Source organism: Amblyomma mixtum, chromosome 2, assembly GCF_055824585.1.
Source record: "Amblyomma mixtum isolate Tamu chromosome 2, ASM5582458v1, whole genome shotgun sequence".
NCBI classification, from domain to species: Eukaryota; Metazoa; Arthropoda; class Arachnida; order Ixodida; family Ixodidae; genus Amblyomma; species Amblyomma mixtum.
In genome coordinates this window covers 266,741,255-266,758,920 of record NC_143013.1, presented here as the reverse complement: position 1 = coordinate 266,758,920, position 17,666 = coordinate 266,741,255, and the positions used below count along the sequence as shown (strand labels likewise).

General features: G+C 48.7%; 1 protein-coding gene across 3 annotated transcripts in view; it reads left to right on the top strand.

The window, feature by feature from the left end:
* The window catches only part of LOC149363894 (uncharacterized), a 109,625-nt gene that overhangs the window by 77,819 nt on the left and 14,140 nt on the right, over nt 1-17,666 (top strand). For all 3 annotated transcript variants that reach the window (XR_016289129.1, XM_089573872.1, XM_089573871.1), the window contains exons 3-4: nt 7,712-7,858; nt 16,440-16,516. Coding sequence is in view for 2 of the 3 variants with exons in the window: in XM_089573872.1 (XP_089429998.1) it covers nt 7,712-7,858; nt 16,440-16,516 (224 nt within the window). In the remaining variant the exon portion in view is untranslated. The remainder of the gene's footprint in view (nt 1-7,711; nt 7,859-16,439; nt 16,517-17,666) is intronic.

Genomic DNA, 17,666 nt, shown 5'->3' with positions numbered 1-17,666 from the left:
ACCATCTGGTTAGAGATATAACCTCTTACGCTCGTGTTATAAGTTTCGGATCGCATTTAAAAATCGAAACGAGGCGGTATGCCGGTTATTAATTATTAAATTACTATCGACACCAAATTTTTGCTTGCGTGTTTTCTGCTTTCAAACGATGCGTTAGACATTGGTATACACGGAGCACCCCGTGGTGTTCACCTACGACCGCTAAATAACTTATAACTGAATTTGTTCCTGACATTGTTTCGTATTCGGTTTCATCAACCGACCGATAGCTGTGGGTCAGGTTAGACACGAAAAAAAAAAACAGCAATATGACTGCTGATAAGGCGTTTCTTCTAATTCTAGCTCATGGAGCAGGCTTGTTTAAGGGCTGTAGTGAGTTAACGGTATACATATCAGCGTTTACATTGCAGTTTTTAGTTTCTCACGTGACCTAAAGGTCAACTACATAGATCCCTGGTAGTCGTCATATCGCTCCTGGCGCAGTAGTGCAGTGGTTATTAAGCGATACGTCACTGCCTTGCGATGGCAGGTGCTGCCACCGGTGAGACTTGCACGAACCAGGTTGCTCTTCAACCTCTCGCGAGCATTAACAGCCACCTGCCACGGTGGGCATTCTGCTCACAATCCGGTACGCAGGCTGCGATGACGTCACAAGGTCACGTGACCTATGTGGCCCTCCTGCCACCTAGGCTGCTTCTCTGGGGATGTTTCGCTCGCGGTCAACGACGCCGACGACGACGCCGGATTTTCTATACGACACGAGCTCCCCCTAACGCTATCGCGTAAGAAAAATTTCGTCAACTGAACAGCACTGCGTTATCAGGATGTGCGGCAATGGTCAAATTGTAGAAGGTGAAGCGCAACAAAACAAAAGCACAGAGAAGAAGGTGCGACGGGACATGCGCTACTTCCAACTCTATTGATTCCAGAAGCAGCTGATTATGTAGCCATGAAGTGAGGGTGGGGCGAGGGGAAAGGAAGAAACAAGTATATGAGCACGCGCGAGTAAAGCGCGAAAAACGCAGAGGAATGTATACATGTGAGTCAGCAATTTATAAAACAGATCTAAGCAGACACTTTCATTTTCATTTATTATCAGCGATGGGGTTAATACAGCCACTTCCACTTTTTGTAATATGGTGCGCCTCTATCGATTCAAGCGCAATTCTGTCTTTGCTTCTGTTCAGAATACCAGTTGCTTGAAGCCTTGTTAAACTTATTTTCTGTTCCTTCTTAAAATCTATGCGCCAACTTGCCTCGCAGCGTGTTTTACGCAATTGTGAACGTAAAGGAAAAAAAAAAAGTCTGCCACCAATATGATTGCAGCATGCCGTGGCAAGGTCTGAGTGTGACTACGATATATTCTCGAGCGCGGCTTTCCCGTCGACCTCGACTTACATCGGCTGTGGACGTTGTGGGTGAACATAATAACAGTGACAGCAACAAATTCACGCGTGTGATCAATCACATCTCGCGGATGGGGTTTAGCGTCCGACTCTTGTGATATGAAGGGCGCCGTTGTGGAGGCCTACGTATTAGTTTATACCACCGGGCGTTCTTTAGCGTGCACTGAAATCGCACAGTACACGGGAACGTATTATTTCGACTCCATCGAAACGCGGCAGCCGCCGCTGGGGTTGAACCCGCGTGCTCGGGCTCGGTCGTCGACCGCGCTATCCAGTGAGCCACCACGGCGGGTCACTTCGTGGATGGAATGCAAGGAGAAGGAAAGCTACTGCCTATGATTAATCTCGGGAACGAGCGAAGAATTGTAGGTGGTCTATCCATTGGCTATGTGGAAAATTTTAGAAGTCCACAGGCTTCTGAATACTTCGACCAAAGTGGTTTTATTTAATCGAAAAGAATGCGAGGAGCAGTTTAAAATTTGACCACAACCTCGAGATGTATAGGGCTGACATTCCAAATCTCCGGATGAAATATGAGGGGCCCTGAGGGATCGAGCGTTCAAAATTAATTTCGGATATCCTGGGTTTATTAACGTGCACTGTTATCGCAAAGCACACGGGCGCTTTCTGATTCCGCTCCATCTTAGATGCGGCCGCCGCGGCCGAGATCCGATCCCACGTCCCTGGGTTCAGCAGCTGACAGCCGTAGCCACTACGCCAGCGGGCCGGGTAGCCACAATTTTTTGTCGTCAGCCCACTTGTCTCATCGTGCCCATCGTGAAAGAAATGTTAGCAAATTTTTATAGCACGGCATGAATGGAAGCGGCGACATGAATTTTTTTTTTACCCTGCTGCTGAACGGGAAAAAAAGAATCATGCGACGCAGCGAAAGAAATAACACACGACATGCACGGGACGAAAAATTCTATCCATACGTTGGAATATATTTATCTCAAGTGAAACCACATCCGTTGCGCTGTTATTAACTTCACTCAGGAAAAATACACGCAACCTTGGCGGACATATACAGCAAACGTGACTTGAGGATTGCCCCCTCCCCAACCAGAATTAGTAATCGCAACACCAACGCGGAAATTTGGCCTCCTTAAGCGATAATAACAATCCCTTGGCATGCCAACTTCTCAGTCCGTGTGATTGCAAAAACTGAGGTATTCGTGGAACTATCAGTGCAGGCTAAAACAGATAGGGTAGAAAACATATTGTTCTCAATAAACTGCTTCAGATTTATCGGGGAACGAATTTCACTGGCGTATGGCCGCAAACTCGAAAGATTGCAGCGATCACTTATGGATTGTTTCGGTCACATAGCTCTCTGTTGTCGCGCGAATGTTCAGTTTTTTTTTTTTCGGCACATTCAGCACAGCGTCAGGTTTAACCCATAGACAACTTGTGAAAAAACGGCGCTCGCGAACTGCGAGCATGGCACTCACCACTGCTGGTCGCCCGTTCCGTCGATGCCGATCGCCTGTTCCCGGCTGGTAGTGCTGCGGCCGCTAACGCCATGGAACTCACGCGGATGGACGCGGCGTAATCTCCCACACAAAAATTCAAATTCTTGGCCTGGTACACAAGAATATAGCGAGCTCATGACACCGCCATAGTTTACACGCTACTCCGTCGGCACTTCAAGGACTGCAAATTAACGACCACAAACATGGCGCTAACAGTAGGCGGCGCTAGGGTCTGCCATCAAATACGAACATGGCGGCGCCCATCTATCGAAACTAAAATCGTGTATGTAACCAGAGGGAGCCAGCTATACGTCAAAAAAGGGGCACTGAACCGCCCACCGGCATCACTCGTTACCAATATTTTTATTAATGTATACAGTCTTCGTGACAGTCCTCGGTTTGAGCCTTGCAGATGGGCAGTTACGGCACCACCGAAGTTCCAGTCTCACTCCTCCCGACTTTTCGAGCCTTAGGGATGCTGTAAGTGTTCGGCTATAATGCTATGTCGACCAAAGCAGTAACTTGAGCGCAACCGAATGTCACGTCATTTTCGGAAGCGCTGCAAGCAACACGAACAAGAGACAGCAAGACTAGGACGAGCGCTTGTCCTTGTCTTATCTCCCTCTGCGTTCCTGTGGATAGCAGCGCTTCCGAAAATGACGCATATGCACCAACTAGCCCGATCCGTCACCCTTCCGAATACCATATATGTCTCGCCATCGTAGCGATGTGTTGTATGGCGAAGGGATCGCTGCTGGCCGACTATGCTCGCCGTCTAAGGTGCAATCCAACTGCAGCTAACGCAAGCTTAAGTGACTCCTGTGCATGCACCTGCTTCAAGCTTCAGCTGGTCAGCAAGCGAGAAACACTGGTCTAACAGGGTGAGTCCTAACAGGAACTCCTCGAACTGCTCACGCACTCCCAAAGAGACAGAGAGATCCAAGGCTCGGTGTCCGAGAACTCCCCGGGCGGTCCGGAACCGCTGGATGTGTGCCCGGTCCTAAATTGGTCCTATTATAGCGCTCTCGCGTCGCAGTACTAACACGCGGAACGCTAGAAGTCGGGCTCGAAAAACGGCGCGCAGCCATTATACGCCGGCGGCGCGGCGCAGTGCGTACAAGATGTAGTATACTCGGACGCTGCAGGGAGTCAGCGATACAGGCGCCCTCCGTGTCCGTGCGGTTAAGCGTGCGAGCCGAGGTTCGGGTCCGGGGACCTCTGCGGTGTCGTTATAGTCACGTCCGGCGCTGCCGGCCAGGGCTCCTCCGGCCGTGCGCGGATGTGCCACGCGGCTCCAACGAGGCTGCGGGGCTCTGCGCGGCTCGCTCTCCTTTCCGACCCCCCCCCACCCTAACCCCTCCTGCTCCCCCGCCCCAATTCTTCACTGCCCTTTGGCTTTCAGCAGCGGCGCTTCGCTTGTCGTGAGGATACGAAACAGCCTCCGAGCACTATATGATGGCTGTTCCTCTCGTCCGTGCTGCGGTTGAAACAGACACGTTCAGGTGTTTCGAGAGGGTGCGCTCGTCAGGCATGGCTTGAAACTTTCGTTTATTCCCGCTTAGAGACGCGGAGATTGGAAGTGCACCTGTAACTCGGCGTTTGGCTGCAGCCGCCTTCGTTTGCTCGTTAAGCACGTATTATACACGTGTCAGCATTCTTTGAACTGTATGCATATCGTCCCTTCGAGGAACTGCCACACGTGAGAATAGCTAGGAATTCTCGACGTTTGTTCTGTGTTTCACTTTCGAAACGAATTCAGGGCAGTGTGTATCAAATCAAGAGACAAGAGAAAGGAGGCTGGCGAGTTCGCAACGTCCTCTTTTCGTGCTCAATGTGAGTGTTAGTAAATATGAAGAGTAGGTTTTCCTCCCAAGTCTTAACTCTTCCATGGTGGGGTGCATCTTATTGGAGAGGTTTAGCACATCTAAGACGATCCCCGATTAAAGTACGCCTGCTTCGTACGCATTTTGACACGGGACGAAGCGGGGCGCGTGGGCACGGGATGTGGGGCGCGTGCGTAGCCAGCATACCTTAATCCGGTATACGTGTACGCTAATATCTCTCCACTATGTTAAATCCCTCTGGTGTATTTCATGCCGCAGCGACAACGGTAACGAAAACACACGTATGCAGCAGACACGTGATTACTTTTTTATACAGATCTGGCGTCTGATTGTATCGTGTTCCTGTATCCGATTAACACATTTACTTTTCTTGTGGCAAATTTACTCTGAACTTCTCCGAGGCGTGCTGACACCTCTGTCTTTCTTTCCTTCTGTGGCTTTGCGAACTGTTGCGATGAGCCCTCTCTACTGCGTGTGTCGTGTTTTTTCGTGCGCTGCACGTGGTGATCCTGTCGAGTGCGCCGATAAATGTTAATTATAGTCTGATACAACTCAAGAACGAAGCGGCAAATGACATTCAAAGGAGGTTCTCCAGACAATGGCTTCGACACATTTTCATGACGTCACGCTTATTCAGTGATTGATTCTCTGTCATGCTAGTTACTCCGTAGTTAATCGCTATTGCTCTAGTCAATCCGTAGTTAATCTACTCTCACACTAGTGCGACAAGGGGCTAATGGATTAACCACGGCGTCATGAAAATGGGTCGATACCACTGACTGGAGGGTCTCCCTTGAAGGGCATTTGTCATTAAGCTTTTGAGTTTTGTAGTACTTGAATAGATTACTATTTTCTCCAAATTTTGCCATGGACGTTGTGTCTTGTTGTCCAGGCAGCTGAAGAAGCTTGAACTTGAAGATGTGAAGGAATGTTAAGACGAAAATATAAAGTTTCGGATCAGTCTAAGCTGACAGTGTCTTCCTCTCTAGACTGTGATCAATTGTGTTATGTGCCCTGCACCTAAGACCCTGCACAGCATGGAAGTGTCTCATTGTTTGTTCAGACTGTTCCCCTTTCTCTTGATTCGTTGGTAATGTGATACGTGAACAAGTTTTATAGAAATTTATTTTTTTACGTTCTTCAAGTTGAAGCGCTCATTTTGCCTCTGGCAAGCTCCAGCCCTAACGGGTACGCCTGTAGTGCGGGAGATCTCTTAGCTGCTTCGTCAACGTGATGACATGTCCGCCTATAGAGCAAGACATAAGGAGAAAAGCCTATACGAAGTAGTATTTGCTCTTGTCTTTCCTGAATAATCTCTCTCTCTCTCTCTGGTTGGTGAAGTTTTGTAGTTTTCTTTTATTACCATCATTGTCTCGTACTCTTCATCCTGTAAAACTCAACATCTCCGTACCCGTACGCCGTTGCTTGTACAAATTTCTGTTGTTACGACAAGTTCATTACAGAAAACTTGTAACAGAAAATTTTCTGTTGTGGTTTTGACTGGGAGATCTAATCGTTTGTGACATTGGATGTTGAAACATAATCGCCGTATCAGCATTACCACTGTCATCCTATCTCCGGGATGGAAACACTTCTTATTTCAGAAGGCGCAAGAACAGTCTGTTCGTTTCAGCATCAGGCACCTATATTAAACAGACGCCATTCACAGCGCTGTTCTGGCTCACATTGGGATGCGAACATGCAGAAGCAGTCTGTATGTGCGCCCTTTGCGAGCGATGCTACAGACCTTTTCACGTTCGCCTTTTTCGGGCGCAGCCATATTTCCACTGAGCTGTGCCAGCAGTGTTCTGATTGGCGGATTTCATACAGGCATCTACTGCGCATGCGCAGCACAGTCCAACACGCAAGCGCTGTCAGTCAAGCTGCAAACAGTGAAGAGGTCTATACGGCGGCACCGCTGCAAATCAGCTAGGCTGTCACTCGCGGCGTCACGGGGACTGACAACGTCTACGAAAGCGCCTGCATACGCGAGCGCAGGTTATGTCGAAACTTGCCGGGACGTATAATAGGCGTCGAACTGTTCGATGCACTCGCAGACAACAGGAAATGATGCACCTCTATCCCGCTGGACGGCCTCCAGGTTTCCCGTTCGGCTTTGGGGACTGCCTGCCGGCTTATAGATGTCAATTTTTCCAGGTGATATTGGATGTTGAAACAGCTGCATACGACAGCAGCAACTGAAGTTCTATTACCACATCACCTCTAGGACTTTGTCAAAAAGATACAGGCCTTACAAAAATTTCTTTAGACAGTCTGTAGACTGTCCATAGACTTTTTCTGGTTTGGTTTGGTTTATTAGGGTTTAACATCCCAAAGCGACTCAGGCTGTGAGGAACGCCGTAGTGAAGGGCTCCGGAAATTTCGACCACCTGAGGTTCTTTAATGCGCACTGACATCGCACAGTACACGGGCCTCTAGAATTTCGCCTCCATGGAAATTCAGCCGCCGCGGCCGGGATCGAACCCGCGTCTTTCGGGCCAGCAGCCGAGCGCCATAACCACTCGGCTGCTGGCCCGAAAGACGCGGGTTCGATCCCGGTCGCGGCGGGTGAATCTATAAAGCCTATAGACATTTTATAAAACAATCGTACGGACTGGTCTATAGGCAATACAAACTCTATAGACATTCTATAGACAATCTGTATATTTATGGCCATACACTTTTAGTAGACTTTTTTCCACAGGCATTGTATACACTATGATTAGACAAAAGTAAAGATTTATAGGAAGGCAATAGAGTCTATAAAAAGTCTATAGACCGTCTATAGATCATTTTCATAAGGGAGGGGCATTCGCCGTTGATTTGTGGCCAGATAACGCACAAGAATCACTCAGGACTGAAATTCACGATAACGTTGCAAACAAACGTGCTTCACGCCTGATAGAGCAGAGTGCTTAATTACTTCATAAGCGCTTGACTTCATACGCTGAGAGTGCGGGTGGCTAATTTTGCACCGTTTTTGCTGCAGACCATCCTGAACTCGATGCACAAGTACCAGCCTCGGTTCCACCTGGTGAGGGCCAACGACATCCTCAAGCTGCCCTACAGCACGTTCAGGACGTACGTCTTCAAGGAGACTGAGTTCATCGCCGTCACCGCCTATCAGAACGAGAAGGTACGTGCTCCTTGACGTGCACCTATGTCGAAAACGTTAAAGGGGCCCTGAAAGCGCAACTGAAAGCTTCTTGGCGAGATAGCGTTCAAGATTATGCTCTGTGTGAAGTTGCTTTGCATATTAGCTTTAGTAATTGGGCGGAGGAGGGTGATTCCCTTATAAAAATGGTCTATAGACAGTCTATAGATTTCTTGTTTACTCAGTGGACTTCCTATAGATATTGCTTTTTGTCTATTCATAGTCTATAGGCTGTCTATAGACAAAAGTCTACTAAAAGTGTACGGCCACAAATCTGTCGATTGTCTTTAGACTGTCTATAGCATTTGTATTGCCTATAGACTGTTCTCTAGGAATTATCTATAGATAGTCTATAGACTTTATAGATAAAAGTCTATAGACACTCTATAGACTGTCAAGCTTTTTTTTTGTAGGGGTTGCACTCATGCCCCCTTATATTCGCATGCCTTGTTCCAAGCAGCAGAGGTAATTGACCCAGTATTGGAAGCGTATTGGCAAAAAACCGGTCCTACAAAGGACCGGAATGAAGCCATCCATTTTCAATATTGGGTCAATTACCTGTAGTGCTTGGTATCCCTCTCCAAGCGAAGGTAATTTGTTATTAATATTATTATTTCAATGCACCAGCTGCGTGAAGAACTTTCTTCATGGGAGCTGGCGTAGTACGCCGTGACTAAAAACATCGACGTTCATCTTCTGCCCAACAAACAATTGCGTAGATTGTATCGCGATATAGGTCACGTCTCTCATGATGCCACGAACCGTCTCGTTTTTATCAGCGTCCTGTTGTGATTGCAGGCATGTTTGGCTAGACGTACACAGGTTCTGGAGCAAATCTTGGCACCAGAATGTTGTAATGCCCTCGTGCATGACAATGATCCAGATATCATTCGAACCTCTTTCACTTGGATTCCCTTGCTCCATTTTTAATTAAGCACCCTGGCAATGTGAGAGGACGCGTCGGCTATCCGGCATAAAATTTACTGCGTAGGGCTTAGAAAACAATCCTTAGAACAAGTGTCCAATAAATATTCCAAGTATATTCAGTTGAAGAGAAATATGGGGGCTTGTCAGGCACTGCCACTCAAATTGGATTGCACTACCGTTGGCTATAAAACGTCCGAGCAACGCTCTGCTCAAATTCCTGCCGATGTTGCCCTTTATTAAGGTACAGATCCACACTGGCCGTGTCACCGGGTATCCCACCACCCAAGCAGCGCAGTTTCCTTAATCATAACTTTCTCTCGCGTTTTAATGAGCTCTATTCCATTAGGGGCGAAAATTGTACTGCCAGAATAGACACCTCCTACAAAGCAAAATCCAGGTCGCAGCATCCCACTTGCGTAATAAAACAGAAGAGCAGAGACGTCAAAAAGCTGCAGTGTCCTCAACGTCGCACCGTAGCTGCAATTACAGCAGTCAGTTCCACACGTCAGTCGAATATGGGAGGTAAATCACTTTTCTCGGCTAGATGTGCATAGTTGCTTCAAGCAGCGTAAATCATTGCAGTTCGTTTGACGGGCGTGCGTGCGTGAACGTCGGCGAGAAAGCTGACGCTGTTCAAATGGAAAGAACAAAAATGAAAGGAAAAAATGCAGGCTCGTTGCGGTGTAATAAGAAGCCACTGCGCAAGTACATATAGTGACGCAAAATTAATGTGTGTGTGTGGGGGGGGGGGGGGGGGGGGGGCAGAAAATTTAAAGCGTGAAAGCATAACACGCTCCTTCATTTCGTTGCCGTCTGCTTTGACGAGACCTATGAGCGGTAATGAGTTCTGGATTTTTGTTTCTTTTGCGGTTCATTAAAAAAAAAAAACTGAAAAGCGTAATGGGGTTTTAGTTACCGAGTGCATATTATGCCTTCGGTTAGTTCGCCAACTGTGAGGCCCAGTTTCGTCCGCTGTAAATCCTCTTCTTTTGGCGTATGTTGCACAGCTTCGTGAAATTAGTTGCCGTCCAAGCACATTTACCGGATAACGAATTGATCCCTAAACTCGAAAGCGCAGCCGTCGTGTCATAAAAAGGCAATATAAAAGAAAGTTGAGGTAAAGCTTGGAAATGGGTACAAAGAAAAGTCAGTAAACTTGATTTCGTTTTTTTCTATACGCCGGCACAGATCGTCGGTATTGCGCCCACAGCACAGCGCCGCGAAAAGGTGAAAAATGACGAAAATGACGTTTTCGGTCGAGAAGCCTGCCCGAGTTGTGCGTTTGTGCTCGCTTTTCGTGTTGATGTTGTGTTGTTTTTCTTTTCTGTGTTCTTACTCGTTCCGCACATAAAAGCGGGGGATTGCTTTTCGGTCTCTGTATCTGCGGCGCGTGCCGGGGTTGACTGTCTCCGACAAGGAAGTCGCGTGCATTTGTTGCGATGCATTTCCACTTTACGATTTAAGTGCGACAGGGCTATTTGTACTCTGGAATACTGCTCCGTTGACCCGAAAAGGCGTTCCGCAATCACGCCCAGGGAGGGGGGGGGGGGGGGGGATCCTTTGCCACTTGTCTTCGCCGCGAATCAATCAATTAATCAATCAGTTATTCAACCAACCGAGTAATCGATCAGTCGATCAATAGTCGAATTTCCACCTGCTCGCTGGTCGGAAGACGCATCGCTTTGGCTTAGTGGGTCTAGCGGCTATATATTCTTAGTAACATTTAGAGAATAAGGCCCACGACGAAACATCTCCGCAAAATTTTTAACCCAGACTTTCTTTCTGTTCACGATCTGTCTGTCTTTTCTCCCGCATGCCTCTACAGTAATTGTTCAGAGATTTTTTTTTTTTTTTTTTTTTACAGAAAAGGTTGTTATAACTTTCGTTCAGCTATATAGCCGTGCAATGTACCGTGCAATCTGCAGTGTTAGCCGTAAGATCTTTGAATAATTAGTGAATTCAATTAGTTTCGGTGAAAAAATTTAATTCATTTGAATTCGTTCAGTGGCCGCCACTTGCGAACCGTATCAGGTGGCGAAGTGGTCAAAGACAAGTCCCTCTCTCCGCGTCTAGAAAACTGGAGGAAGAGGTAAAGTGCGAGAGAGAAGAGAAATAGAAGATGTGAGACGACGGGTGGCCAGATCAGATTTCGATGGTTCGACTTAGCGCTGCGCGCGGCCTTCTCTTCCGGCTGACGACGTAGATTTCATGGTCAAATGCAGGGATAAAAGGTTAAACCAAAGCCATATAACAGCTTTCGCTTATTATTGCGCTAAGAGCCGGGAAGCTTAGCTCCTACAATTTTTTTTTTCTTAACTGCTGGACGTACACCTTTGATCAAATGTATTCATGCAGGCTCCATATTTTGCTATTAGATCCTGTAGCGTGCAGCACTTGCAGCATTCATAAAGCTCTAAATCCTTGTTTTTTTTTTTTAACGTCTTTATTTCTGCATTTAGTAGGCCGATACCTTGCGGCAGAACTAAGGTGCTTCATGGAGGTTGGGGTGGGGGAGTGGTTAAGGGTGGGGGTGAGGATGGGGTGGGGGTGAAGGTCGGAGTGCGGGTTGGGGACCGGTGTCCACTTCTTCCTCGAGGTAGTGTCGTCCCGAGGTCGGCTCCGCGAAGTGATGGCCTGGCCCTTCATCTTCCTTGAAGTAGGAAAGAAAAGTTCGCCAGAGCCGGAGTGCGTCTGATGGCCCGATGTGCGATGGCGGATCGACCCATTCCTGCAGGGTTCCAGGTCGAAGCCCGCCCAGGGACTTGAGTGCTCTTTCCCGTACTGCGTCAAAGGTAGCGCAGCTCCACAGGAGATGTTCGGCCGTGCCTCTGGCAGGGCACGTCGGGCACTGAGGAGTCGGATATGAGCGCGGGTTTATGAGGTGCAACTTCGCTAGGGCTGACAAATATCCTAGTGCTCACCACTCAAGAACCTGCGTAATCAAGTTCGCCGTAAGTGGTCCACTAGGCGATTCAACGCTTTGGACAATAGGTGTGTATGCATTCAGAAGCGATATGCAAGGACGCACGAAGCTGAAACACGAAAACTAGTTGTTTTTTTTTTGTTATTTGTATGCAACGAACATACAAGCATCAGATGGCGATCATTGGTCGAGAAAAAAAAAACTGTTTACTAAAGGCTGAAAAGTATGCCGCTTGGTCACACTCAACGGATTCAAATCATTGGTTGAATGCAGAGTATGTGTTGCTCTTGATATCACCGTTGCCTTGTATGCGCTTCGGCTAATGAGTGCACCGCGTGTGCATGCAATATGCAGCGTCCGCCTATAGGCAGCGGGGATATTGGACCTCGAGTGACACGGACGTGTCCATGTCGCCGGCCGTTGACGAGTTTCCCTCGCTTGTACGCACACTGTACCGCACGCCCGTATACGGCTCGCGCCGTCAGCACCGATGCGGACCACTGAACACTCAGCCATCGTCGACGCCGTGTTTTATGACGCGATGACGATCGACCTACTGGCCTCGCATGAATAATTTTCTCCGCGTAGTGTCGAAGGGTCGCCGCAACGTTGTACTTGGCTTACCGCGAGGGTGCTTGGCGATGGAAGGCGTCGTTGGTGGTTTCTCGCCTTTTTGTTTTTCTTAGTTTCTGCTTCTTTTTTTCCTCCTCCGCTCTGTTTCGAAAGCGAACATGACGCTCGTAAAAGTATAGTTCGTGTGTGGTCCCCGCTTTAATGCGTGTACTGCGCATCAGAAACCGGCATCCCCGAAGGGGGATGTTCGCTCGAAGATTAACAGCACATTTTTTGCAGGCTCATTCGCTGTCGGTATAGAACGAGGGTCGAATGTCACAGCCACGGACGTCCAATAAAGTTCGCCTCCGCTGAAGGCGTTTATAGAAAGGCACACGGAATGATTTTGTTTTTTACCCCGGCCGAGAGACCTTGTTGGGGATGACAGGTTGACATGAAAAAAGAAAAGTAAGAAACTGCCCGTTCCATCGCGTAACTTCTCTTTGGGTAGCACAAGGTCGCAGTGGAGTGTAATGTCTCTATAATTCCCCAGCTTTATTAGCACGTTCTGTCCGCTGTTTTCACCCGTGATCTTGAAGCAGACTTTTTCACACGTGCTTTAGATTTTAAAAATATGCCGCCTAACGCCTTTAGTTTTTATTATGTTCGTGCACTTTTGTCTATTGTCATCTTTGTGCCTTGATTTTGTTAACTAGCCCCCATCAAGAATTCCTACCGACTTCGCCCACCAAACGTAACGGCGTCTACCATGTCTGGTGCCCCTTCTACCGGTAATGAGTCGGAATAGCAGCTGACCTAAGATTGTTTAATTTATTTTCACGCAGTGTTTCGACTAATGACTAAGTAATGCATCTCGCGCAGGGTCGCCGGACGCATTCGGGATTTGGACTTCCGCTGCAGTTCGATTAGTTTCTAAAATGCCACGAAACCGCAGGTGTTTCGCTCAGCTCTGAAGATATAATTCTCGCGACTCTCCATTGCGAAATAAGAGTTAAAAATCAAGTTTCTATAACATTACTCCAATCTCTAGTTCAAATCCTTGAACACGTTTGTGCAAAGCTTTTACAGCGGACGAGTGCGTTTGGTATATACTTCCCAGCCTCTAATAGTGCAAGGATTCTGAAGACGTCGGCTGCCGCAACTCCAAGCCATCGTGTTGCATCGCGTGCGAGCACCGACTTAGCCTTCACACCTGCTTCGCGCTCAACGAGGGAGCATGACGGAAGTGCTGAGAAAGCCAGAGGATGGAATAGAAGAAGTCGAGCTAAAACAGAGCAAAAAAAGACAGAAGGACTGAAGAAGGCCACAGGGGCGTGTCCAAACTAGGAGGTCGAGGAAGATGATGGCGGAGCGGGGAAACAACTCCATTCCCAGGAAGGGAGAAGGGGGGAAGGGGGGGGGGGGGGCGCATCTGCGTCCTCCAGGAGGAGAAGACGTTGACGTGACGTCCTCCGTCAGCGCGGGCGCTTCCGCCGAGCGCGTTCATTACCGGCGCAGGGCCAACAAACATGGCCTGCGATTAGGGCCCTCGGAAGCTGCTGCATGCGTATGGGGAGGGGGGGAGCGCCATGCCTGTAACTGCAAGCACGGCATCCGCGGACAGGGGCTTCAGAGAGATATATGCACGAGTATACAGGAGGCTGCTTCGGGGCGTTGTTCTGGAGAGTACAACAGGGAGTGGAAGTGAGCACGTTGCACGAACACTGTTGCGTGGGGGCTGTTGCACCCTATAGGTCGCGAGTTCCGAGTCAACTCTGAAGCGCATTTTTGCAGTTACCCACGATCTACAGTTAGATTGATAGATCACACCGTGGCGTACGATTATCGTCAGCGTAACGTATTGTATACTATACCTCACTCCAATAGCTGCCGCCGTGCCGCGACGGGGTGATGGATCGCATCGGCCATCATAGTGCATAGTTTTCAGGGTACGTGTTTGGGATGATGGATCTTGCTGTCATATTTAGAGTTTAATGCGGTCCTGCTGCGGAAGGGCTAATATATGAATGTGTGTACAACGGTTGCCGCGTGCAGTATACCGATCTCGCTGACAGCATTTCACGAGTACAATGTTTTATAACCAGATGGCTGTGAACGAGCAGAGTACGGCAAAGTCCCTTAGGAACTACTTTCTGTAGTGGAGGATCGCGGCAGTAGCGAAGTTAAATACGGGCCGTAGCGGTGACGTCTCTCACGTAGTCATGCGCAGTGCTCCTGTGGAGCATCCGTGCGGAAAATTTAAAATTGGCGTCTCAAAATTGTGCGTTTGCATGACACGCGGACCGACCAATATCGCAGTGCTTCCGCTCCTTGTTCGTAAACAACGCCTTAGTACGGAAGAAAGCAAGCTGTCCGCACACGTCCACGCTGTCTTCATTGTCAGCAACGGACAGGAAGCTACGGGAAGTGGATGGGGGGGGGGGGGGGGGGGGGGGGTGATGTATGCCTCAAGTTCCATCATGCTCTGGCAAGGGCGACGTCCTTGTGCAACATGCTCCCGAAGTGCCTCTCAGTGGAGAGGCACAAATATACAACTGCGTCGTGCGGAGAAAAAGAAGGGCCTAGCCGCGCGCTCTTGTTCCGTCATTAGCCTCGGGTTCAGGCGCCGCGCCAAATGACCCGGCTGCGTCACGCGATATGGCGCCCGACACGACACCTCAAGCAGGAGCGGGAGCGTTCGCCTTCCAGGAGGAAACTGTCGCGAGAAACGCACCCGGCGACGCGCACTTTTTCGGTGCCGTCTTTGGCCCACGTATCTCGCGCGATCGTTCGCGCTCTCGCGTCTTTTTGGCCTTTGTTATGTGGAAGCTGCTGGCTGCTTGCTTGAAGGGTGCTCAGAGATGTGCGATCGTGATATGTGGCTCCCAGACTGAGCACCGTCGCTGGTGCGCCACATTTGTGGTACCCTTGAGGGTGTGAGAGTTAGAATGCAGCCGTGTGGTGTGAACTGTATTCCCGAGGAGAACTTTGAAAAGCTAGCGCTTTCCAAGATCGAAAAGCGCATTAAGGAAGGAATGCAGATTTGGGCTGGCACAGTGGGCAAGCTGCATGATGCGACAACAAAGCGGGGGAATTACCGGCAAAGTGCACGTGCATTGAGAGCGTACACAATATAGGGTGCAGGGGATGTGTAGGGAACGACAGCGATGTTAAGAGCAGGGTCAGCGCCAGGACATTCGCGGTGAGACGGCGCGGTGGAATAGAAGGGTCGGGATGGGGGGGGGGGGGGGGGGGGTTAAGTATTGGGTAAGCATGATGCCTCTGTAGCGCTACTCTGCATAAAAAAATTAAGTGAATGAACTAGATGCGGCCCCCATTGAAGGGGTCCTGTGTGGGCAGCAGTATCATGAAACATCCTTCCCATTAATGTCTGAACGAAGCTCTCGTGACAGTTGTTTCTTGCCCTGCAAAACTTTTGGGGCGGCAACCCTCACCTCCCCTTGGCGTCGTCAGTAGTTAAGAGGCAGGACGAAATCAGCGTGCAACATGGAATAATCTGGAGTTCCTGATATTAACGTTAATCAAAATAAATCTGTGAATTTTGACGTGTAATGAGGAGAAGTAAGAATTTATTTTGGATGATTGTGAGTTCATCTAAGTGACCGTGGAAGCGCCGTGTTTGGGTGCTGTTTCAGAATACGTGTCAAAATGCCACTCTTACGCACTTCGGTACGGCGAATGTGTTAAATGGACGCGTCCCTGTCAACGTGCACTGCTTCTTTTTGCCCCGCTGATAACGTACGTGTGGTCGCCTCTTCCACTCCGTTCGGGTCTTGATCATTTATTGTAACAGCTGCAGCTTGCGAGGAGAGGTCTGTGTTATAGGTGGTAATTAAGACTTCCCAGTCAGCCTTCAATGGAAAGATGGATTGATTGCCGCCTCCTTTCAATAGCTGATCAAGTGCTTGCATCATCTGATACGGCCGCGACACTTGTCTGCAGGCATCAACAGGTTACGAACTCTCAACCAACTAAACGAAGTTGAGAGGGAGCTGATGGACAGCATGCATTGTTTACTCTTGCATTTGAGATCGGAATCACACTCGGTAACGCATGCACATTGATAAACCGTTCAGCCCGAACGCATTACCTCACCTACGAACATTGCGTCACCTTGCGGGCCTTCTTTCCTGTGCGCAGATAACCCAGCTGAAGATCGACAACAACCCGTTCGCCAAAGGATTCCGAGACACGGGAGCTGGCAAGCGTGAAAAGAAGTGAGTGGGGCCTTGCGGCCTTCCGATCATGTGTTGGGAATTTGTGCTGGAAACTTTCGGGATGCCATGCGGTTTCAGTGCCCGGGATCTGCCTTTCCGGGCACGTACTCAGTGTATGATGTGTGACGTCATTAGGCTTTGGGCAGTTCTACATCAAAAGCACGCATTTCTAAGCGTTACTTGCTTCGACGGGTGTTGCTTTGAGAATACGACTTTTGTACTAGATTCAATGGAAAAGTTGATTCCGCCAGACACACTGACTTGTATAACTTGTCTAGGTAGAAGTAGTAAGTATTTGAAACAAATATAAAATAATGCCTCGGAGCCTGCCTGCTGACCACAACAGTAACCTAATTTATCCTATGCGGCTTGCTCCACAATTTTAAAAGAACTTAGCTAATGTTATGCGAGCAGATAAAACAACGATATCAACTACATCTAGAGCGAAAACTTCGGGACAGGGTCTTCATTGTACCTCAACTATGGAAAAAGTTTTTGTCTTCTGCTTCTTCTTGAGCCGCGGTGGCTCAGTGGTCACGGCGCTCGGCTGCTGTCCCGAAAGACGCGGGTTCGGTCCCGGCCGCGGCGGCTGAATTTGGATGGCGAAATTCTAGAGGCCCGTGTACTGTGCGATGTCAGTGCACGTTAAAGAACCCCAGGTGGTCGAAATTTCCGGAGCCCTTCACTACGGCGTCCCTCATAGCCTGAGTCGCTTTGGGACGTTAAACCCCAATAAATCAAATCAAATAAATCAAAATCTGCTTCTCCTTGAAGCACAGAGTAAATCATTAACGGTGGCCACTTTGAAGATTTATACATCTATGAAGCACCTATTGATACTTGAGTTCAAAGGGTAACAACGGCTAAGCGTGATTCTGAATTGCTGTACAGCGCGTCTGCCTACTGCGATCACTGTTGTATTACCAGGATACTGAGTTTGAGCATTTCGTGGTGCTCTAACGTGACTGGTACTTTGGCACATGTGGCGGCAAACTAGTTAGCTTTCAGTGCTGCCGTCGCGATTTTATATTGCCTCTCCACAGATCTAGATTACTACTTGTTCTACGCTTCCTGTGTGCTGTATCTGAGCGAAGCTGGCGCGAAGCTTTTCTTCTATAACCTGCTGGCCAGGATACATTGCACGTATTTA